We start from the raw sequence: 25,103 nt of genomic DNA, 5'->3' as shown, positions 1-25,103 counted from the left end.
CATTATTTCCTGTATATGGGGCTTTATGGCTTTTGGGGTTCAACTTGCTGCCATATTTAAAAATGGTGGTTCGAAAGTAACAAAAATTTCCGGACGGACTGACTGACAACGGTGGGTATCATGGCTGCGTGGCTTTGGCTTGGCGGCCATATTCTATGGGCAAATATGGGTGACGTCACAGTCACACTAAGACTTCTGAGATAGCTCTATTTGAATTTCGAGCGTCAGAACTCTGATTTTATAATAGACCAGCTGTTACCCGCGGCGTCGCTCGCGTGTAATAAGAACTTCCATCAAAATGATATAAAGAATGGGTAGATTTTACTGATGACTAATACTTTTGTAGCAAACTAAGAACCGAAGACACTCGGCGTTGCCCGTCAGCCCGTCGGGACATTTTTATTACTTTTCATGCCATAAAGAAGGGTTTTTAAATTTCTGGCCGCCATTTAAAAAGATGGCAACAATTCGAACGCGAAAGACCATTCAGCCCGTCTATAGATTAAAGGAAACCAGTGTACTAAATATTTGTGAAATCGTTAGAAACGCGCGGACTCTGTTGCATAGAGAAAATGAGAGGGCGCCATTTATTAAGATGGCGGCGGGTTGGAAAAATCTTTCTTAGTACGCGCCTACTACTTACGAGTAACGTTCCTGTAAATTTTCAGCCTTCTAGGGCAAGCGGTTTGGGCACTCAGTCAGGACTTTGATTTATATAGATATAGGAAAAATCCTTGAATATGCTCCCTTTCCAACGATCCCAGAAGTGAGATGAGACTATAGAAGTGAAGGGCTCCAGCATTGATAGTAGATCCTGGCACTAGTGAACAAATTTGAGGATTTTATGCCACTTCCATCGCGCTAAAACTAGAGAGAAAAAAATTGGCCGAGTTCCAAAAACATTTCTTACCCCCTTCCCCTCAACCTAAAGCGGCGAAACACGGACGCGGGTGCTTGAATCTAGTTCGGTCGTCTACCACCGCGAGCGTCTCACGTTTTGAGGGGAAATTCTGAAACCGCCACCAGAGGGCCAATCGTTGGTGTGTTGTCAAGAATATTCACTTTCGCCGAGTGAAGAATTTGGTTAGCTCAGTACTTCTGGTCTCATCTCACTTCTGACGATACTAAATACCTGGAGAAGTTTTAAAACAAATCTCGCAATTGACAATAAATTTAGGAGTTGCGAGAATAATCTCAAGTAGACGTCGGAAGTTAAGTGGGTGTGCCATTATAAGGTGTTATCGGTCTGTCTATTTATCTTAAATGGTTTATTTTATACTGAACCGGGGTTTTATTTTTGGATTCAAAATGAATTTCCTAGAAAACTTAAAGGGTTGCGAGTTCCGAGTAAAATTATTTTCAGATTTCCGTTAAAAGTGGCGTCAAGTTTCTGAGAGTCAAATTCCACGGCGTTGAGCCTGACTTTACTGGGAAGCTAAGAATTCCCCAAAGAATTACAAATTATCTTCAGCGTACGAAAGCCGCGTCCGCGTGTTAGACCACTAATGAGAAAAGCTCAAAAATCTCGATTAAATCAAGAGCAAATCAACAGGAAGACTGAAATTTTAAATATTGGGTATAAAGGAAGCATATACGATATCGTGATCGGAAATGGCGGATGCTGAATTGGAAAATTGCTAAGAACTATACCTTGAAATGTATTGATGTACCAGAATTGTAAAGGGTGTTTCTGATAAGTCTGGTTTAAATTAAAGGGTGTGTTCTACTGTTCTTTGGGTCAAACTGAGTGTTAAGTGCATCAAAGAACATGGGGATACAACATTAGTTATGGAGATATGGGCTCCAAAACATTGATTGACCCCTAAAACTGGGAAATAGTCATACACGTGGAGTAAGACATATCAGTCTATACGATATAGACTACAAACTAAGATTGAACCTTTATCTAGCAGACGTGCGCTATTAAATGGGTAAAAGTGTGCTATTAAATGGGTAGAAGTGTACGTACGGTGGTAATGTAAAGCTAATTACTCAACACGTGTTGCTATTTCCATCTTTTAGGGGCAAATCAATGTTTGGAAGCCCACATATCTCCGTAACTATACAGGGTGTTTCTGAAAAGTCCATCACAAATTAAGGGGCGTGTTTATGGGACCAAACTGAGCGGAAAGTACCAAAGAACATGGGGTGTACAACATTTTGTTACGGAGATATGGCCTTCCAAACATTCGCCCCTAAAACAACGAAATATCCAAAAATGAGGAGTAACACTTAAGACCGACTAACCAGCTTGTTTAAAATTACTAGACAATTTCAATAGCCTTTAATCGAACAATTGATTTCTACCTTTACTAATCAGAAGCGTATAAATGAGTAGAAGTATGCCTACGGTGGTAATGTAAAATTAATCCCAAGTGACATGATGTTTCAAGATCTTCCCAGCACCAAGTAAAATGGTTCTGATTGAAGGGACTTTTATTAGCACAGCGTAAACAACGTTATTTTCAGGAATTAGTCCAAATGTCCACGGGCGGCATTACAAAAACGAGGCAGTCTTTCGAATGATACTTGGATATGTTGGAAGATCCCTGGCTTGTTCCTGATGTCTCAAAACGTAACAAGCTACGCAAGTCTTCATCATCACGGACAACACTCTTGTACGTTAGGTATGACCTTGAGAAAACCTAAAAGATAGACATCTCGAATGTATTTGAAAAACCCATCTCCAATTAAGGGGCGTGTTGTTTGTTTCAAACAGAGTAAACTCGCCCTGAGAACAATTACAATGCAGAGCCACGTTTCGGCGTTAATGGCCCACAAAGGTGGTCCCAAACAAAAGAACAAACTTTAATTTGTTTCGTTCAGTAAGTATTTCATGTGTCATAGATAAAACGCCATGATTAATGCACAAAGAAAATGTATTTATTGACAAGTTTTCGGACCGCGATGCTGAAATGTGGTGGTGCACCATCGTGCATGAACCACATTCTGTTTATTAAACCTAAGGGTACGTCTTCGAGTAGTTCTGGTAAATCGTCCCGTAAGAACTACAAGTAAGCCACACCGTTTAACCTGGGCTCTAGGAAATATGGCCCAATTAAATTGTCACCCACAATACTACACCACACGTTTAAGCTGAATTGTACTTTGTGAATTCTAACGCAAGTTGCGTGTGGTTTTTTCTTAATCAGCAAACCAATTGGCGGCTGCTTGTTTTTGGATCGTCCTCGAAAATAGTGAGAACTTCGCCTATTCTTAAAAAACAGAGCACTAAAACAGAGCACTATGTTTTTTAAGAAAGGAATAAAAGAGGTTTCACGTACATGTGTTTGTTTTATTAAACTCATAATTCAACGAAGTCTGTTACAATGCCTTTCTTCACAAATGCCGAATATGCGGATATGCACCTAATGTATGGACTAGCCGAGGGGAATGCCGCTGCAGCTGTACGCTTGTATCAGGAAAGATTTCCGCAGAGGCGACTACCAAATCGACTGACGTTCGAGGCTGTGGACAGACGTTTGAGGCAAGATGGACGAATCCAACCGGCTGGACCTCAACCTAGAGCGAGAGCCATCCCAGAGGCCGTAGAAGACGAAGTTCTCACCATTTTCGAGGACGAGCCTGAATCAAGTACCCGCCAAGTTGGTCGCCGATTAGGCGTAAACCACACGCTCGTGTGGAAAATCCTCAGAAGCCACCAGTTTCATCCTTTCCATTTTCAAAAAGTTCAAGGTTTGAATCCAGCGGACTACCCGCGACGCACGGCGTTTTGTCAGTGGTTTCTGGCTAAAGTAAACGATATCGATTTCCCACGGGATTTGTTGGTTACTGACGAAGCTAACTTTTCACGGGATGGTATTATTAACTTACATAATAAACATCAATGGTCCCAGCAAAACCCCCACGCAACTTGCGTTAGAAGTCACCAAGTACAATTCAGTTTAAACGTGTGGTGTGGTATTGTGGGTGACAATTTCATTGGGCCATATTTCCTAGAGCCCAGGTTAAACGGTGTGGCTTACTTGCAGTTCTTACGGGACGATTTACCGGAACTACTCGAAGACGTACCCTTAGGTTTGGTAAACAGAATGTGGTTCATGCACGATGGTGCACCACCACATTTCAGCATCGCGGTCCGAAATTATCTTAACGCGACCTTCCCTTTGCGGTGGTTAGGTCGAGGTGGACCTGTGGAGTGGCCTGCTCGATCACCCGATCTGAACCCTTGTGATTTCTTTCTTTGGGGCCACCTGAAAGACTTAGTTTATCAGACTGAAGTGCCCGATGTTGAAGAGCTACGTCGACGAATAATTCACGGCTGTCAAACAATTCGCGAAACTCCAGGCATTTTTCAACGTGTAAGGGAATCATTTGTAAGACGTGCTAATGTGTGCCTTAACGCGGGTGGTGAACACTTTGAACAATTTTTGTAACTAGTTGCAATTAAATGTTAAAACTTGTCAATAAATTCATTTTCTTCGTGCATTAATCATGGCGTTTTATCTATGACACATGAAACACTTACTGAACGAAACAAATTAAAGTTTGTTCTTGTTTTTGGGACCACCTTTGTGGGCCATTAACGCCGAAACCTGGCTCTGCATTGTAATTGTTCTCTGGGCGAGTTTACTCTGTTGGAAACAAACAACACGCCCCTTAATTGGAGATGTCTATCTTTTAGGTTTTCTCAAGGTCATACCTTACGTACAAGAGTGTTGTCCGTGATGATGAAGACTTGCGTAGCTTGTTACGTTTTGAGACATCAGGAACAAGTCAGGGATCTTCCAACATGTCCAAGTATCATTCGAAAGACTGCCTCGTTTTTGTAATGCCGCCCGTGGACATTTGGACTAATTCCTGAAAATAACGTTGTTTACGCTGTGCTAATAAAAGTCCCTTCAATCAGAACCATTTTACTTGGTGCTGGGAAGATCTTGAAACATCATGTCACTTGGGATTAATTTTACATTACCACCGTAGGCATACTTCTACTCATTTATACGCTTCTGATTAGTAAAGGTAGAAATCAATTGTTCGATTAAAGGCTATTGAAATTGTCTAGTAATTTTAAACAAGCTGGTTAGTCGGTCTTAAGTGTTACTCCTCATTTTTGGATATTTCCTTGTTTTAGGGGCGAATGTTTGGAAGGCCATATCTCCGTAACAAAATGTTGTACACCCCATGTTCTTTGGTACTTTCCGCTCAGTTTGGTCCCATAAACACGCCCCTTAATTTGTGATGGACTTTTCAGAAACACCCTGTATGTAGTAGACCAAATGTTCTTTGATGCACTTTCACTCAGTTTGACTCTAGTAAAGCACCATTTAATTTATGCCAAACTTATAAGAAACACCCTGTATATCCAAATTCGGATGTTCTTTCTATTCCCCCCCCCCTCTCTCTAAACTTGACCTGGACAACATCTGCTGACCCTAGAGAAATTGTTGTCACGGATGCGTATAGAGTTCCAACTCCTACATAATGTACTCTTGACCTTTAGTGAGCTATCTGACCCGAACATTTTACGCTGATATTGTAAGAGCAAATCATAACAGATAAACGTATACAGTTCAAAGGTTAAGGTTCGTAGCCTTTTAGACCAAAAAAGTTATCGTTCAAAAGTATCATGATTTTACGCTAAGCAAGCAATACTAAGTTGTTTACCAAATGCGAAATATAAAGATTTATTCCCGTCATTGATCTCTGATTGTATTGAAGTGGATTCGGTTATAGCAGATGTGCCGCGCTGGCTAGAACCTACATCAAAACACGTTATTGAAAACGAGAAATAAACTGCAATAGGAAATTAAAATTGACAGATTTAAAATTGGCCATGAGACGTACGCTGATATGGCAGTGCCTGTTTACGGAGATCTGTATAGACAGATACAAAAATTGCGCCTTTAGTAACTGGGAACATAAGTTCATATCAGGGATAGATTTAATTTTAGAAGTAGGAATGGAGAACAGAATAATCTGGGTGCGCGTCACCCCCCTTCCACGGGACGGAGGGGTATGAAAGAAGAGGCGGGTCAAAGCGACAGAGGTAAAAAGAAACTACGTATTCTTCGCCGTCCCCGTCAGCAACGTCAGCAAAACGTAGTAGTTTAAAGGTGAAGGGGGGGTCAAACTGTTGGTTAGCATATTGCTTACCCGCAGGTGGCGCCATTCCTGATGGCCAAAGAGCTGGGTGTTTTCCCCCTGAACTAAGGGCGGTCTCCCCCCAACAGCGCCGGTGAGCCCCTTTAAGTGAGCCAATAAAATAATTTAAAATTTTCGTTACGGGTTGAAGGGAGGGGCTATGAGTCGGACTGAAGTAAAGGCTAACCGTTCTCTATTCCTGCTTCTAAAATCACATGGATCCCTGTCTATATCCTATAGACGGGCATTATGGCTTTTGAGATTAGATTTTCCGCAGCATCTTTGATAATGGCAACCCGAAATGTTATGCAACAAAAATGTTCTGAAGGAGTTACGAGCTACATCGGGTACCTTAGCTGCTTGTGACTCTATATATTCTGACTATAACACTACCACACAAAGGAATGTTAATTTCAAGGCGCTTAACATGAGAATCCATCTATTGAGGGCTTCGGGCCAAAATATTTTAAATTGAAAAAAAAAAAAAAAAAAAGAGAGAGGGATGATCTGTTTCTGCGCATCCGATTCTTTAGAAAGCTCTTCCATTTTTTTTACTTCTATACCCTTTCCTTTCTTTATCCCAGAGTTTCTCACACGCAAATAAACCGAGAGCTTAGTAGCGGAAATGATGCGAAGATTTTTGTCGATGGGAGCAACTTCCTGTCTACCTTAACAAAGACGCCCGAACCGAGGACTCGTGTAGATGTACGAGAAAATCATCAGATTCGAATCAATCGCCAAAAGCGTTTTTTCGAGGTAATAGTAAAATAGACCAAAAGAAAAAAATATCGGATGAAGCGTAATTCCCAAAGAGTACTCGATTCAAAAGGATTAAAAATTTAAGAGCGTGTACAGTACCATCCACGGCTAATTATAAATGCAAACGTTATTAATTATTTAGAAGCTGTTTACTCTGTTATATTTGAAATAGGAAGGCTAGAATTTTGGATGGATTAAAATTTCAAGAACCGATAGTAAATGCCATCATTCGAAGCATATAAACTATCAATTATTAATTTCAAATATTATTTATCCTCTTTTTGCTCTTTGAAAAATCCTAAACTTAGGTTTATTTATTATTATTATTTCATTTAGACATAAAGTATTTGAAGTTAAATTGGGCATTGCTATACTGTATATTTTCTTGAAAAATATTTAAAAATCTGAATCGAGAAATCAATGTGACTAAGTCTAAAGCTAGGTGCAACGCTACTATGTTCCATAAGTATGACACTTCCTACAATTCGTAATGCTCAAATGAATTTAACGTATTCGAGCTAAATATGGGCAAGAAGCGATATCTAGTTTACTAGGGAGAAGGTATAAATTCGCCACATTTCTTGCTTTATCGCTTTATCTCCAGTCCAAACGTAGGTCAGGAGTTAATCCCCGCTTCTAAATTACAACCAGCATCTCATTGGTTCTTGAAAACTCACGTCAGCGCGACACGAATGACGAAAATTCCGTATTTTCCGACTGAGGAGGGGCGAAATAGCCCGGCCTCCTTTTACGTCCTCCCTTGTATTTTGAAAGGGGGACTGGGACTATGGCGCGCGAATACTTAGACATCTTACACCTTCTCCCTAGAAAACTAGATATCGCTTCTTGCTTAGAGCTAGTTCGAGAACGACAAGCGAGAATTGACTACACTCTTCTTAGTTTTGTAGTCCATATTCCAATTTAGTCTGTACTAAGCCCTTGACAGTGATTCACCAGACGTCGCTTTACGAGACTATGACGTTTCAATACGTCACTTCATGACAAGCTCCAGCTTGTAACCAGTGACAAACTTATGGAACATATCTTATGAACTCATGGTATTAGTAGTATTCCTGATACCATCCATGTTCCAAATCAAATCTGATTCCTAATGGCAAAGTTATTATACTAGCGGCTTCAGTTTAAGCAATTCTCGGCTATTGTTCAGTTTAAAGAAATACCACATGACGCTTCCTTATTAGCGGGGGTGGAGTTGACAGGTCCTCATAAGCTTAACCAATGCTACTTTTAGCATCGCCTTGATTGGTTCTTGCCTTTGACTAAAGTAAAATTGGTGTGTAGAAGATTAGCCATGCAGGCATGTTAGGAGCGCCAACAGAAGCCGATATTTGCGCACTTTAAACCACTATGTTAAAATAAATAGAGCCTTCATCTACGACTATAGGCGCATCGCAATTAAAAATTTAATAAATTCATTAATATTCGGGCAAAAGCGCTCAGTGCGTATAAAAGGGGAATAACAAAGAGAATATAGAGTCTGAACAGAGGAATAGAGAGAAGTTCCCTCCCGGTCCAGTGCCATTCATTCTAGCGAAGGGGTCTATACAGGCGTTGAAGCTGGCTGGCTCGCTTGCCACGAACCATCATTAGATCACTCGCCCTAAGGTTTTTAATTAAAAGCTCGCTTTGCTCAGCCATTTTGTAATAGCTAGAACGCAATATTAAAGATAGTTTTTATTAAAAGGTACACTTAAACGCTCTTTTTAATATAATCATTTATAGCTGCTTTAGAGATACATATCTTAAATCTCAATTACTCACAGTTTTCAGACTCATACCATTTATACAAGGAGGCTTAGTTTTTGACTCGTTTTGACTACACCAGGGAGTCTGGCCTCCTTGTGTAAATGGTATGCATCCTCCTTGTCTGACAACTATGTATACCGGACCCGTTACTAAGCTAGATAACAATCGCGCAATCCTTTTAAGCGCATTTGTGCCTTTTATAAAAGCAGGCATTCATACAGCCATAAGTTTATAAGACATGTTGCCATAAGTTTATACAACATGTTGCCTTAAGTTTATAAGACATGTTCCCATAAGTATGACACTTCCTATCCTTCGTAATGCTACAGACTTACAGCTACAGTTCGAGAACGACAAGCGAGAATTGACCACACTCGGTTAGTTTTGCAGTCCATCTTCCTACTTAGTCTGTACTAAGCCTTTGACAGTGCCTCACCGTGCAGGCGTCGCTTTACCAGAATCTATGACGTTTCACCTACAAGCTATCAGTAACTACCTTATGGAAACATATCTTATGAACTTACGACACAGCCAATAGGAATTATTGTGCCCCAATATATCCCATGTTAATTTCTATGGGGGTTTTTATGGGCCAGGCTTGAGAACTTACTATACGTTACGCGTCATAATTCTAACGTCTTTTGTAACTGCGATTTAATAGGCTGGTAGCAACGCGAGGTCGAGTACGCGCTCCAGGTTCAACGCGCAGCGAGGTAGATTATTCGCGAGGTAAAAATCGTCATAGTCTAGCTCTTCTCACTAAATCCGACTAGATAAGTTCAGAAAATGGATACACAATGATTCCTATTGCCTGTATGTGTTCCTGATAAAAGAAATAATGCAGTTTCAAATTTTTCAGGAAGATTGTTAGTATAGTCATTAGAGTATGCAAGTAGTTGAAGAGGTTGCATTTGGTTAGGTTTGATGTTCATGTTACAGTGATTAGTTTGTAGTGTTAAGTTTGATCTGACAAATGAATACATATTCTATTTTCACGTTACAGTGATTAGGTTGTAGAGTTTTTTAGTGCTCCAAACTTCTAGTATAGACGTTTCGTGAACGCGATATAAGGGGAGCAAAGGTGAAAAGGTCAAATAAACTTCTAACTGATGCAAATTAATAATAATAAATTGATAAATAATAATTATTATTTTTTTGCGAAACAGCGCTGCTTATTGCTGCTACAAATCATAATTTGCAATTGCAAAATTGAACTAAACACTATCTCAAAATGAAACGCGTTGACGCATCACTATAGACTAGTCAATTTTAATTTTTTTAGACGCCGATGGTTTCATAATTTGCAACGTAAGCGCTTGTTCCTTAAGTGTACCTTTTAAAAGGCTACCGAATGAGCTCTCTCTCGGAGTACACTCCCGAATAGCGAGTGAAAAAAATTGCTCGTTATATTAACCTAGATTCGGCAAAAAGGCTCGACGATCCCAGGCTAAGGCCAAAGTCTCTACATTGCTATTTGATTTCAAATGGTTTGGAGAAAACATACGCAAAGCTGCAATTTTTTAACGGAGAAAATCCGCAACGTAATAATCACTTAAGATATACGGAATTTGCACAAAATATAACTATGCACAGAATTTCATTTAAGAAACAAGTTGGGAAACCAAAATATTGCCTCTCCGAGGCGAGTGGAGAACTACATACAAACTTATTCCGCTAAAGGGCCAAATTCGAAAATTCGAAATATGTCGCCGGCCGCAAGTTTCAAATATAAAATTGATAGCACAGAAAAAGGAACATAACTACTCTTTTATTTAAAAGTTATTGCACAAAGCGTGAGAAAACAATTCCCAAATTATTGAGACTTGAAGAGGGAAAAATTAGGGATATATAAATGGGAAAACTAAACCCGAAAATAGTCATAAACCCGAAATTGAATCAATATGCACATGAAAAAAATAGTTATAAACCCCGAAATTAGATTAAAATGCAACCGAAAAATTATTTAATGCCGAAATTAGATTAAAATGCAGCCGAAAAATTATTAAATGCCGAAATTAGATTAAAATACAGCCGAAAAATGATTAAATGCCGAAATTTGATTAAAATGCAGCCGAAAAATGATTAAATGCCGAAATTAGATTAAAATGCAGCCGAAAAAATGATTAAATGCCGAAATTAGATTAAAATGCACCGGAAAAATTATTAAATTCTGAAATTAAATTAAAATGCACCCGAAAATAGTTACAAAGCCCAAAACTGGATGAAAATTCGAAATCAAATGAAAATGAATTCGTACACTAAAATAAGCTTGCTGTACGAAGAGCATTTTATACTGCAAAACTAAACCGATTAATAATAAATCCAGCAATGCTCAGTTACAGCTCATGAAATCATGCCATGTTTAATAAATTCCAAATTACCGTGTCTTATGTTTTAAATGAAATATGGGATTAACTGAACCCTTATCAAAATTCTTGAAATTCTTTCAGCAAATATATCAGGCACTAAAATAGGGGAAAGTTCCTTAAACATTTCTTCTAGCATCTATGGCTAGACCGTAGCCGGGACCATCCTTTCGTAGCCCGTTGTTTTGGAAGGGTATAGGCGGGGCGAACGCCCCAGGATCCAGGCCGAACAGGAAGAGCCCGCGCGCCCGTGACGTCACTCCAAAACTATCCGGGCTTCGAAGGTCATCGCTGGATAAGATTCGGATACGCTGTTATAACGCGTGGTCAACGCAACCTAGAACTTTGAAAGGGAACTTGAAAAGGCCCATAGCCTTTGGTAGCGGAATCGGGTAACGATGACTTTCCGGGATAACGGGGATCTGGCATTGGCAGAATCTGAATTTTTTTAACCCCACAAGCGTGGCGCTTTTTTTGGTAAAACAAAAACATGGAGGCTTAAATATGGGAGAAGATGTGTAACATGTTTCTAGGATAATATGCACGAAAATGCATAAGGATTTAATCAGTTGCAATTCGAGATATTCCATAGCTCTTTTGAGGCTTGGTGTGACCCCAATATACCCATTTCAATAAAACATGTTTCAAGGATTATGATCATGGTTTATTCCGTTATTGAGTTCCACTTCATTTCGTGTGCGTATCATTACCCCATTTATGTTCTAATTAAGCTGCATTTCACCAATCACCATAAATAATGTGCAAACAAGTGTTGCCAGTCGCTTGCAATATCCTTCCCCGTTTCTTATGTTTAACCGCATACGCTTTAGGGTTGCCATTAATTTGTTATTAGAGCATCTACTGCAGGTTTGAAACTGAATGATAATTACTGTATCAAACAGAATTCTACAAGCTTTTCAGTCTGTTGCAGATAGCGGTTGAATTGCAGTCGTAAATGACTGGCAATACTTGGGTATAAGACTGGAGAAGTGTTAGGTGGGGAAAACACAATCCCTTACGTCTCCTGATCCGAATTTTAACCCTCCTAGGTTTTAAAAGCGCAGTGAGATCCGGGAAAGGAAGAGCTATAGGGCTGAGTGTGAACATCGTGGAAGAAGAGGTTTTGGTTCTAACTGCTAACGCAAAAAAGGACCGCGGGAGGTCTCCCCAATCCAACAAATTCGATATATGGTGGGGGAGGTGATTTGGAAGGGGTAAAGAGAGTAGGTATGGCCTTCGAGTTTCCACCCTCGCACAATCCGCACCCTCCACTCCTCCTCAACCCCTCTAATCGATCTTTCCCAAAATCCCAGGGAACCGACACTATGCTCACTCTTATGCAAGAAGAGAGGGAGAGGGATATCACGGAGAATAAACACCAATGGGAGTAGATTAATGATAATCCCTGGGAACACACTATACAACAGTGTTTGCAGACGAAGATATGTCAGTGTGCAGAGTGCGGACAAGTGATGTTGCTAGTCATTTTTGAGTGCAATTCAACTACTATCTACAACAAACTGAAAATCTTGCAGTATTCTGTTCGATTCAGTGGCCATTTCTCTAATCAACTTAATGCGCAATATCCACGCTCTTTGCTCCTGCATTAAAGGGTGCATAAAGCATGTTCACATATGCTTCTTGCAAGTGGACGTGGTCCACGCCAATATTATCAGATAAAAATATTCTTTATGGTTCCTTCTGCGGTAGCCATTAGGATTTTAAAAGAAACTATACCTAATAATATGCAAGGGTATACAACACTCATCCGTATCTGACCATAATTCTAACTACCTTAAAGCAAAAACTTCGGTTCAGCCTGACTATACAACTGATAGAGAAATAGCAGTCTCTGATGTATATCAAAATGAAGTCTGCAGATCCCTCATACCCTATAGCGCAGGCGCGAGGGCCGATACAAGCATAGTTGTTTTCCAGCTTCGGAAAACAAGTGAAAAACCTGCAGAATTCTAAACCGTTCGTTCGTAAAGACATGAAATAAGTTAGCTTCTACTTCTCGAATATGTTTAGTCTCTCTGTCAGGATAAAAGAGGAGGATGAGAGGAGAGAGAGAGAGAGAGAGAGAGAGAGAGAGAGAGAGAGAGAGAGAGAGAGAGGGAGGGAGGGGAGAGGTGGTGAGGAAGGGAGCTTTACTACGATACGAGGTCGAGAGAGTAAAACAGAAGTGTGTGTGAAGTAGCGGGGAATCCAAGCAAGCAGCGCAGAGTTGGCCTGGAAGGAGAAGGTGTACACCGGGATCGCGGAACGCAGGCGCCCAAAAATCTTATTCCTCTCCTTTCCTCTTCCAACAGTCAGGGACCTCACGGCGCATCCGTGGTACGTCGTAACAGAGTTCGGCATCTTGCCGGGTGCCTAGAGAGTAGAGAAGTACCGTATACCAGTACTGCATGCATGCCATAAGCGTTCGTCGACGACGATAGTACGTCATCTTAAACCGTCGGCGGATGTCCTCCAACCGGAAAAGATGCTCAGACCCATTTCAGCCGTGATTTTACCACCAAACCGATAATATTTCAAGATCGAGGACATAGTTTCGCCTCTCTCGTATAGGATAAGACGCGTTAAAGGTAAGTTAATTCATTTCCGCTAATAATTTTACTTAGAAACTCCAAACTTTTTATATTATTGTTCAACTCGAGCTTTTATATTTAGGTTAGGAAGATCTCTTGCCTGCTAGTCGGCCGGCGAAAAGGTCCGCCATCCATCCCAAGTTTTCGGTGGCGCCAGCAGAGACCAGAAAGGTTTACCTTTCAAGAGAGAGAGAGATGGTCCTCCGCATCACAAACCGGTCGTCATAGTAACGGAATCATCCCTTAACTTCCATCCCATTTCTCTTCGACGTTCCCCCTGTTACGTTCCGTTCTCACTCTCCAAAGGGCCAGCCGGCTTCATCTTGGAAGAAGATTTCTTCTCTTCATCCCTCCTGCTCTTGAGCTTCTCTCTCTCGAACCTCTAGCGGCTGGCGCAGCATCTTCCATCTTTCTCTCTCTTCTTTTCTTCCGGCGCGTTTCTCGTAGCTCAAAACGCTTCATCAGTTTTCCGACAAAAGACTCGAGCTATGCCTAGTTCACGGCGGAGTTAACTTTCAACTAAGATAGCGTCAGAGAGATTGCTTCGGCCTTGTCGTTTTTCACCATTCGCCGGTTGTAGCGAATAAGGGCCCATGGGACCTATAGAGATGACTGTAGAGAGACGACGTCCTCATTACCCTATTGTCCGTCTTCTGTCGTAAATCGCCGGGTGGTGGTGGACGAAAGAACTGTTTTGATATTTCTCACCTCGAGCGGAGAGGTTAAAAGTGGCCGGAAAATATTTTATTCGGGTAAAGGATGACCTTCGTTAGTTACGGAGTCGCCGGACAATGCGGTGTTCACATTTGAAGAAGTGGACTTGGCAGTTCGCGGCGGCATTTATTTTGACGCGATGTATCGTTTCCGCGGCGTCATCGACGACGAAAGGCGCGAGAAATTTCTCAACTCGTTGCGATTTCGGGAAAAACAAAAACGGTACTTCTTCGTCGTGCCAAGGTTGGACGTGGTCGAACCATTTTCGGGTGGGCATAGGCCCGGGGAACTTGAACAAAACCACCATGACGACGGAAATAACGGATACGTCGGCTCTTGACCTCGACGAGTCTATGCGGACGGATCACGGGATTCCGGAATATCACTCCAATTACGATGGTAAAGAGAACTTTCATTTTAGGTTGGGCGCGATTTATACGTCTCTCAAATTATAGGAATTCGCTATATGACTAGACGCGCTGATTGAGTTAGTTACGTAATCGCTTTTCAGGGTTGCCTTTGGAGTCTTAATGCCCATAAATATGACCATTAAGATAATTACCACGATCCTATTTAATTAAGACGCGCTAGCTCCTTAATACAATTATCTCGCCGGTAAATTAGGTTCAGGTAAAAGGTTAAGGGACAGTTTTTACAACCAAGGTCATATCATGTCCTACGCGGAATTATTAAAATACTTTTTAATTAAGGAATTACTAGTCACGTGATCTGATCAAGAATTTTAATGAAAGTGTATGTCCATATGCTATGTTATGAAGCCATCAGAATTTCATTGGACATTTTTAAGCCCAATTAAAAAGGTTTTAAACTGAAATTAACGAGACGTGGTCAATCAGATTAAACTAATAACACCATCTAGAGGGCTTCGATTATTTTTAACTAGATTGCAGGATAGGTCTGATTAAACGAAGACACTAAATCAAAGTAAAGTGTTCTTCACCTTGGAAAACGAAGCGTATGAAGGCGAAAGTGTACTCTTAAGGCCTTTTCAGACGATACAACTTTTTGACTCATATGAGTTGAGTAAACTAGTTGGGTCGTGAGATTAAAAGAAGTTGGACAAGTTGAATCACAAAATTAAGAATTGATCAATGACCAATTTATGCTGACTTAACCTGATGACCCATCTAGTTGAGTCAAAAGTTGTATCTTCAGAAAAGGCCTTTATAGTGTTTTAGACACACATAAAGGTAAAGCCTATTCCCCCGCCCCAAGGAAAACGCCAATATTTCAAATACGGAGTGAAGAAGTTAAATTATTTCAACTTTCTAATTTCATAAACTTGAGAGAGTTCAAGCTTTACAACAATCTCACCTGAAAAAGTCGGTTGGAGATTGCAATAAATATATAAATTAAGGGGAATGTTCTTTGGGAAATCAATTTTTTTTAAGTCGAAAATGTAACTTACTTCTATCTCCATTTTGCCCTAAGGGACACTGTTTTCGAGTTATGATTTGAGTGTTTTAGGGATGACCCCTTAATTAAATTAGCAATAATTTTCTTTCAGTTTCTTAATTAAACGTAAGGGGTCATATGTAGAATACTCAAGTCATAGAAGTTACATTTTCGACTCAAAATCGTGCATCGAACATCCCCTTTAATTTATGGCAGACTTATCAGAAACATGATAACTCATTTCTGTTTCACTTTAATGAAAACCAGTAGCACCTTTTAAGGGTATGGTAGACTTTTTCATCTACTTTGTTTAGCCATGCATCGCGTAACTTTACGACAGAAGTGCAAACCGAAAAGAAAAGGTGCATGCCATGGAATCGATCCATTCCGGTTAAATATTCGTCTAAAAAGCACATAAGATTGCTCGACAAGCACAATAGCTAGTAAATTATATAAATTATTAAATAATACAGCGTTATACCAAGAAGTGATATCTAGTTTACTAGGGAGAAGGTATAAATTCGCCACATTTCCAGCTCTATCTCCAGTCCAAACGTAGGCCCGAAGTTAATCCCCGCCTCTAAATTACAACCAGCATCTCATTGGTTCTTGAAAACTCACGTCAGCGCGACGCGAATGACGAAAATTACAGTCATATTTTCCTCCTTTTACGCCCCCCATGTATTTTGATAGGGGGACTGGGACTATGGCGCTCGAATACTTAGGCATCTTATACCTTCTCCCTAATAAACTAGATAAGTTCATAAAAGGTGTTTCTGATAAGTCTGCCCTAAATTAAAGGGGGTTTTCTTTGGGTCAAACTGAGTGTAAAATGTTAAAGAACGGAGATATGGTCTCAAAAACATTGATTGGCCCTTAAAACAAGGAAATAGCCACACATAAGGAGTATAAGACATCAGCCTCCAATAGACTTCAATCTAAGAACGTTGTTGAACCTTTATCTAGCAGAAAAGTGGTACTATTGCGCTAATAAAGTCAAGTTAATTACGCCGAACACGTGACTATTTCTTTATTTTAGAGGCCAATCAATGTTTGGGATCCCCCTTTGTAACTAAATGTTGTATACTACGCCCCATTGATGCACTTTCAAGTCAGTTTGACCCTCTAATTTATGGAAGACTTACCAGAAGCACCCTAAATAGTCTTCGTGAAAGGATAAGGTACTGCAAAATTAATTTTTGGATCGCATTACTAAGTACTGAAGAAAAATAATGCTTTGACCACTAATTATTGTTTAAGTAATTAATAAACGATAGGCAGAGAATGCTCGACGGTGAGGACCAATTGAATTTTTGTCAAAGCTTAGTCTGTATCTGTAAATTCTCGTTAGAACGTTGGCACATATCTATCTCAGATCACGACGAAAGTTTATACCCGGTATAGTGAATGTTACTAAGAAGTATATAATATTTCTCTTCGAGAGAAGTGTAAACCAAAGCGGGGTAATTGTAACGTGATTCTTCCCAACATCATTTTACATTTGGAGCATGCAAGGTTACTAAACAGAATCACATACGCGATAAATTGTTCCCTCATCATTACAGCATTAGCGCTTAACTATTTGCTTGTGCGTTTTTGTCCCACGTCATGACAATCAAGGTTTGTGGGGTTGATTGCTGATAATTTAGTACCAAACAGTTATAGAATTCACCCCACGGTGCGATACCCACCCATCTGAACTTTGATGAGCGGGAGAGCAAACAAAAAGGGTGGGTGAGTCTGGGAAGAATAATGTTACATAACTAAGGTATTAAGAGGATACAGAATGTCATCCTTCTTCTATTATCCCCTTCTGGTGTGTTACGGAAGGGCCCCCCAAAAGTCGAGATTTTTAACTAGATCCTTTGGATTTAGAAACCCTGGGCGTGGTGCGGAAACGGCGACGTTGAATTCTTAATGAGCTTCCTATTTATTAATTATTTCTTTTCGCCTGGAAGCCGGTTTCCCCTTTTAACCTTTCGAAAATTCATTACACGTAGGATATTTCCTTTACTACGACGGATCTAAAATCGCCAATGAAAAGATCCCGACAGTAAGCAGCCCCCGGCTGGAATTTACGCCTTTTCGAGATTGCGAGATCGAGTACCTGATTTACCAAAGTGGCGACCCCGGACCCGGTGTACGCTACGATCTAGTCATTAATACCTACAGTGTCGATGGCACCAATGAACCACAACACAGCACCTTCTTGGGAGGAAACAAGGGAAACGAAATGGAAATGGGGTATTTACTCGCTTATACCATCGTTGTCTAATACTTCTAACAGTTTACATAGTTTACAGACTAGGAGGATTCATACCATTTACGCAAGGAGACCTAGCTTTGACTCCATCATGGAGTCTGGCCTCCTTGGGTAAATGATAGTCTGAAAACTATGTATAAGCAGGGCCGGAAATAAGGAAAATTTCTTATAGGACATGTGTCCAGTGACGCCCCCTTTCACTGGAAAAATTATAGGACATTGTCCACTGGAGTGTGCAAAAATAGTGTCGCATCTTCATGGTCAAACTATTTAAACTTCGGAAAAAGTTATTGGTCAAAATGTCCAGTGACCCCCTTAGTTTTTTTAAAAAAAGTATGGGACATTTTAAAATTTTATTGGACAATGTCCAGTGTCCTGTGCTTATTTCCGGCCGTGTGTATAAGCCCATATTTAGCTCGAATACGTTAAACTCATTTAAGCAAACAATTTTAGTCGTGCTACCCCTGCGTTTTTGTTGATAAAACTTTAAAACACGAAATTGTTTCAAGAAACCTCAGTTTGTTTTTTACATAAATTTTCTTTTATAAGTAAATAACTCCGGATATTTGTTTTCATACGTAACAGAAAGTCTAACTCCCTCACAAAACTATTTTTATACATCCTTGCTTAAATTGCTATAAGACATTTCCATATTAGCACTCCACGCTTAATCATCCTTGACACTATACGCTTTAACCATCCATCTTTATTTATCTTACTCGATCCTGGCTTTTAATTTTTAAAATTGTCGCGTGAAAAGCATGTACGCTACGTAATGTTTAGCAGAGAGTCTCTTAAGGCCTTTTCAGACGATACAACTTTCCAATTTGAGTTGAATGTTGGTCGTGTGAAAAGAAGCTGGACACGTTGAAACACCAATTTATAAATTGATCACTGAATAAATTTTTGATAACTGAACTTTTCGACCCATCTACAGTCGAGTCAAAAGCTGTATCGTCTGCAAGGGCCTTTATTATAATGACTTAAATCGCCGTGTATGATTTTTTTTCCTTCGTTAGCAAATGGCTTCGAAGGACTCAAAAGATTGGTCCACGGCAATTGCCCTTTCAAATAATATTCGAGATTCGGGGCCTTCAGGGCGAGAACGGAGTTAAAGTGGCCATCGACAACATCGAGTTAGTGAACTGCTCAAGAGAGGACAACCCGACTTGTAGCTACTCTTGTCAAGCTAAGGACCCCGATTCCGACGTAAAATGTCTAGATCGAAGTAAAGTTTGCGACCTCGTCAAAGACTGCCCACTTGGAGACGACGAAATGCAAAATTGCGGTAAGGGGCCCATACTCGACATTCCCTCGTTACATTCGAGCTTTGCGCGTTTTGGCAATTTAGGGGCAGTATGATCACGATCGATAATGATTAAAATTCCTATAGGAAAAGTTCGCCTACTTTATTTTCATAATATCAACTTATACAATAAAAATATAAATTAAAAGAATACACAGTCATTATTCATCAGTAATATTTGTAAGTCCATGAGATATGTTCTATAAGTTTGTCAATGGTTACTGAGAGCTTGTCATGAAGTGACATTGGTCATAGATTCTCGTAATGCGACGCCTATTTAAGTAAAAGCATCACGCTTTATTATTGTTTCATATTATCTGTTGTTCAATTCTATTTGATATGCAATACTGTAGATCAAGTCCCCAAGTCCGCGAGGTGTGACTTTGAAGAGGAAGTACCAAACACGAACGTTAGTCTTTGCCAAGGATGGACAAGTCCCCCGTCCTTGGAATATGGTAGCTATTGGTTAAGGAGTCGCGGCGTTTCAGGCAGTAAATTGGGACCACTCGGTGGAGATCACACTTACAACAACAACTCGGGACATTTTCTCACAGTCAAATATATGTCGGGCAAAAAGTAATTATAATTTTAATTGGTTGTTCTCTTTCACCAAGAGGGTCATTCATTGGTCCTTCGGTAAAATTCCATTCTTTTCGAGTATAGATTTGGAAACAAAGCCGAGCTCTTCACGCCTTTGTTCAACGCGCCATTCTACTATCACCGAGACCCGAATTCAACATACAAAAATTCTTGCGATGTAAGTCTTTTTTACTTCTAAACTACAAGATCGGTTAAAAATCCAATAAGATAAAAATTTTATATTTTGAGTTATATTCAAAAGCCTCTACTCTTGGTTCTAATTAACATTTGGGCTAAAATTTGGGCTTTTACCATCAAATATTTGCAAGTTAATGTGGGTAAAATTTCATTAAGATCGGCCGATCCATGGTAACATCACTAACATGGTCGTTCGAATGGGTGTGGAATGACCCTACTAGATTAATGTTATTTTAGCTAGGGCAGGGATAGATTTAATTTTAGAAGTAGGAATGGAGAACAGGGTAATCTGGGCGCGCGTCAAAGTCCCGCACCCCCTTCCACGGGACGGAGGGGTTTGAAAAAAGAGGCGGGTCATAGCGACAGAGGTAAAAAGGAATTACGTATTTTTCGCGATCCCCGTCAGCAACGTCATTAAAACGTAGTTTAAGTGAGCCAATAAGATAATTTAAACTTTTGGTCACGTGTTGGAGGGAGGGGCTCTATACTGGGCTATGAGTGGGACTGAAGTAAATACTAACCGTTCTCCATTCCTACTTCTAAAATTAAATCTATCCCTGGGTAGGGTCACGAGATTCTTGACCTTGAATTGTCTTTTCAGGCTCGATTATTCTACAACATGTACGGGAAGAATATGGGCCAACTGACGGTCAGAGTTCAGGAGAAAACGCTACACGGATTTACTAAGAGATTAGAAATCACCCTGAAGGAAAGTGCAGTGGACGAGTGGCAAAGAATGGTGGTCATAATCCCGCACGTCATCAGAAACAGTTTCCGACTATCCTTCACAGCCGCGCAGGGCATGTCACCTCGGACTAAACCGGCCATTGACGACTTCACGCTCAGCCCCGAGTGTTTCGGCATTAATGTCCCCGAAAACGAAAGGAGAATAAACCCCAAGGAACCACCATCGTGTAAGACACAAGATTGCATTAAAAATTGAGGTCTAAGAACAATCACTATACGATAACTAATTTTATTTAGGGGTTGTATTTGGCACTTGCGGAGCCACTGGCCATAGAGGACCAAACACAAGCATGTGTCATACGTGGAATTACCGGGGTACTTCAGTTTCGGCTGTCCCTGCAACCGTTAATGTTACATTCGGTGGAATACAAGTGTACCAGGTTCCTGCTTCGGGTCTTTACACGTAAGTTTCACTTACTTACATTTTGACTTAACTGAAAATAATGCTCAACATGTATCCAGAATATTCGCGTACGGAGCTGTCGGTGGCAAGGGTTTAAAAAACCAAAACGAAAGCGGTGGTAAAGCCGACTATGTACGAGCCATTGTCTACCTGAACGAAAAGGAAGAATTGTACGTCGTTGTTGGACAACGGGGCATAGACGCTGTTAACGCTATGGTCAGTACTTAAGATCGAAGCTTCCCTTCCGATCTCATTTTAGATAACTTATTTTCTATAGGGTCAGATCCTTAATGACCAGTGGATCGACCGATTGGAGAAAATAGGGAGAAGAAAACAAGGTGTTAGTGGTATCGATGGCTTGAGGAAGAGCTCGGGTCCCGAGAAAGATGGGAGGATGGTATTGAAAGAACCGTATGGAAAAGTCAAAAGAGGCCTTGATGAACTGAAGATCATTACCAATCCCAGAACTGTTCTTGGAGATGACGAATCCGGTGGTGGAGGAGGAGGTGGTGCTACCTACATCTTCAAAGTAATTTACCAAAGATGATATTAGACTAACTTAGAAAAATGACTTAATTTATTTTAACCATTCAAGAAAAACGGCGATGACCTTACGCTAATACTGGTGGCGGCCGGAGGAGGTGGGCTTTCTACCCTACCACAAAATGAATCGACGTTAACTGTGAACCCGAATGCAAAGGGTAGAGAAACATCACAACGTGCGGGAATTGGATCTTCCGAAACAGGAAGAGCGGGTAGGTTTCAAGTATAATCCGGATTTTTTACAACCCTTTTCAGTTTTACGTCAGTCAAGGAAATTGCTCAGATTTAATAAAAAAAAACTATATTTTCAAAACATTTATTCTAGGTGGAGGTGGGTCATTCGGTGAATTCATGCACAACTACACGGCCAGTGGTCGAAGCGTCAGTTTAACCGAAAAATCTGGATGGGGTGGTCATTCGTGCCAAAAACCCAAAGTTCATGGCGGGAACGGTGGCTACGGAGGAGGCGGTGGTGGTTGCGAAGGTGGTGGAGGGGGAGGCGGTTACAAGGGCGGAGATGGTGGTTCCGGCTTAAAGGATAACGGACAAGGAGGATATTCGTACATCATTGACGAGGCCCAATTGAAAACGGTTCGCAAAGGAGTTCATGAAGATAATGGCTACGTCCTACTAGCCATAGCCTTAAAGGGAGATCACTGTCATTGCGAAAAATGGTGTGTCTATATTGACGAAGAAGGACAGACCTTCGATTGCGCGTGTGACATCGGACATAACCTCGCAAAGGACAGGATAACTTGTTTGGGTAAGTAACCGTACCAAGAGATCAAATGAAATACCTACAACATACTATGTTACCATTTTGTGGGTCATATCCTAACATAAGCTCGATACCCCGTAATAACTCCTGGGTTTTACTTCGCTCATTCATCCCTAATTCTTGAATTCTCGGTAATTCCAGCAGCAGCTCCAAGCGTGGGCGGATCAACCCAGTTGTCCCTTCATCACCTGATCGTCATTATCCTTTGTATCCTGGTATCCGCGGCTGTCATATTATTCTTCTTCTGCCTAGCTTGTAAGTATTTAACCCGCATATTCTTATTCTTAAGTCCCGCGAACACGAGGCGTCTTGAACACCGGCGACCTAGACGCGTGGTTAAAAACGCTGGGTTTTTCTTAGCTAAATGGGAGTGGATTCGACCGCGTTTGATATTGAAAGTTTTCCGGAAAAATCCGCCTCATATGAAAGGTGTCAGAGACGGAATCACCCCTCGTCGATATATGCCGGCCTCGTCTACGCGGGGATTTATTTTGGGTGTTTGTCTCGTGTCGTGCGCGTATGGAGGAGACGAGGGGTCTAAAATTTATGGCCTACAGTTAATCGGTTTCGTAAGACGCAAGCGGGGGTTCGAGAGCCCTGTCCCGAAGGCCCAAGCAACGCAGAGGTCCAGCTCAGTCGTCTACGAGCCCAAGCCGCCGGGGCCGGTGGAGGGATGGTCACCGAATATAACCCAAACTACGAATTTGGCGGAAGTACTTGCACCCTCCAGGATTTGAAAGAGATACCGCGGGAAAATTTAACCTTAGTCAAGTAAGACATCACATCGCATGGTTTGAAAATCATATGTAACGCCTTCATTACGCAACAGGGCGTTAGGACAAGGAGCGTTTGGCGAAGTTTATCAAGGCTACTTGGCAAATGTACCAGGAGAATCAACGGAATTGACCGTAGCGGTTAAGGTACTTGTCAAAAAGTTTCAGATCGTTGCGCGGAGGTTTCTTATAGAGTTACGAAAGGTTTATTACATCTTTACAGACCCTACCGGAAGCTGCCTCTGCGCAAGCTGAACAAGATTTCTTCACAGAAGCCATGATTATGAGGTAGGTATTCATATTAGAAGCCTATTAGGTTTTCGAAGTATGTAAGAACGAGTAAATCGAATTAACGTATTGTTTCTTGGTGCGATTTAATAAATAGAATTAGTGCAATCTCAGTTCCACATGCTTCGAAAGCCTCCATATCATTGTTCATATCCATCATTTCTCCCTTTGTTATATATTTAAAATCTTAAATTGACGTCTAGTTTAATTTTTTTTTTCAGTAAATTCAATCACCCAAACATCGTTCGTTTCATTGGCGTATGTTTTGACAAGTTACCACGTTTTATCGTTTTGGAGTTGCTCCAAGGAGGTGATCTCAAATCGTTCTTGCGAGAGTTCAGACCAAAACCGGTAAGTGGTAAATGGAACCTCTATCTCACTCTCACACGACATAATATTTATAAAAATAAACGACAGAGAGAGAGAGAGAGACGAAAAACATACTATACAACAGCTTCGGTAGCGAGAGAAAATTAAAAAAAATATGTTCCAAATTCTTTTTATAGAATATCCCACCGATGCTTACTATGGCAGATTTGCTAAGATTAGCTTCTGACGTCGCGAAGGGTTGCCAATATTTGGAAGAAAATCATTTCATCCACAGGTTTGCATCTACCATCGAAATGAGATTCTTTTTGGGTATTTGCAATTTAATAGAAATGACACGATTTATTTTTGACGCGAACAGAGACATCGCAGCCCGCAATTGTTTGTTGACAACAAAGTCACCATCTGGAATTGTTAAAATTGCCGACTTTGGAATGGCTAGGGACATTTACAGGTTAGGTTTCGGCTCTATGTACAAGTACATGGGTTTTTATCTTTCAATTAAAAATTGCAGAGCGGATTACTATCGCAAAGGCGGGAAAGCGATGCTACCAGTGAAATGGATGCCACCTGAAGCCTTCATGGATGGTATCTTTACGTCCAAAACCGATATATGGTAATAAAATTACTGTTGTCACCCTCTGTAACGCTATCAAGTTCGGTAACTAATATATTAAACTGTTTTCGTACTGAAAGGTCATTTGGAGTGTTGTTGTGGGAAGTCATGTCCTTGGGTTACATGCCCTACCCAGGAAGAGGAAACCAGGAAGTGATGCAATTGGTCACTTCTGGTAAAAGATTAGAAGCGCCAAAAGGTTGTCCCGGACCGGTATACCATTTAATGTCCCAGTGTTGGCATCCAGTTCCGGATGAGCGACCAACATTCGGAACCATATTAGAAAGATTGGGTTATTGTACTCAAGTACGCGATATTTACATTCTTCAATACGCGTTTTAATTATCCTAAATTAACTAATTAATTATCAAGGACCCGGATGTAATTTCCACACCACTGCCAGTATTTGACCGACCACCTTCGATGGAAAAAGACGCTACTATTATGCGACCCTCTTCGGATAGCGCCGAAACGTGTTTACAGGTTTGTAAGCCAAAAATACATGTATAACAGGGACGAAACAAAAGCAATCTACTACATGCATTTAGAAGTTTATAAAATGAA

The 25,103-nt window shown here is 40.7% G+C and overlaps 2 protein-coding genes across 7 annotated transcripts in view; one reads left to right on the top strand and one right to left on the bottom strand.

The window, feature by feature from the left end:
- Positions 1-25,103, top strand: part of LOC149717215 (ALK tyrosine kinase receptor-like) — a 29,960-nt gene that overhangs the window by 2,302 nt on the left and 2,555 nt on the right. The window contains exons 3-25 of one of the 6 annotated variants that reach the window (XM_089836818.1): positions 6,690-6,861; positions 12,047-13,585; positions 13,671-14,701; positions 17,719-17,962; positions 19,001-19,269; positions 19,641-19,863; positions 19,951-20,044; positions 20,666-20,978; positions 21,049-21,214; positions 21,274-21,430; positions 21,492-21,743; positions 21,810-21,969; positions 22,083-22,520; positions 22,677-22,790; positions 23,093-23,306; positions 23,365-23,455; positions 23,532-23,596; positions 23,818-23,947; positions 24,103-24,200; positions 24,285-24,377; positions 24,438-24,539; positions 24,620-24,845; positions 24,912-25,022. In XM_089836818.1, the coding sequence (XP_089692944.1) occupies positions 14,380-14,701; positions 17,719-17,962; positions 19,001-19,269; positions 19,641-19,863; positions 19,951-20,044; positions 20,666-20,978; positions 21,049-21,214; positions 21,274-21,430; positions 21,492-21,743; positions 21,810-21,969; positions 22,083-22,520; positions 22,677-22,790; positions 23,093-23,306; positions 23,365-23,455; positions 23,532-23,596; positions 23,818-23,947; positions 24,103-24,200; positions 24,285-24,377; positions 24,438-24,539; positions 24,620-24,845; positions 24,912-25,022 (3,882 nt within the window). In that variant the 5' untranslated portion in view covers positions 6,690-6,861; positions 12,047-13,585; positions 13,671-14,379. Of the gene's footprint in view, positions 1-6,689; positions 6,862-7,991; positions 13,586-13,670; positions 14,702-17,718; positions 17,963-19,000; positions 19,270-19,640; positions 19,864-19,950; positions 20,045-20,665; positions 20,979-21,048; positions 21,215-21,273; positions 21,431-21,491; positions 21,744-21,809; positions 21,970-22,082; positions 22,521-22,676; positions 22,791-23,092; positions 23,307-23,364; positions 23,456-23,531; positions 23,597-23,817; positions 23,948-24,102; positions 24,201-24,284; positions 24,378-24,437; positions 24,540-24,619; positions 24,846-24,911; positions 25,023-25,103 lie in introns of those variants that run through there. The other 5 variants (XM_089836826.1, XM_089836810.1, XM_089836829.1 and 2 more) reach the window with 5 other exon arrangements.
- The window catches only part of LOC149717216 (uncharacterized), a 63,523-nt gene that overhangs the window by 38,292 nt on the left and 128 nt on the right, over positions 1-25,103 (bottom strand). The window lies entirely within an intron of this gene.

Source organism: Phalangium opilio, unplaced genomic scaffold (genome assembly GCF_054372755.1).
Source record: "Phalangium opilio isolate 3A_F unplaced genomic scaffold, DU_Popi_V2 ptg000003l_1, whole genome shotgun sequence".
Taxonomy (NCBI): domain Eukaryota; kingdom Metazoa; phylum Arthropoda; class Arachnida; order Opiliones; family Phalangiidae; genus Phalangium; species Phalangium opilio.
Note: the sequence above shows the minus strand (reverse complement) of the source record. Positions and strands in the feature narration are given on the sequence as shown.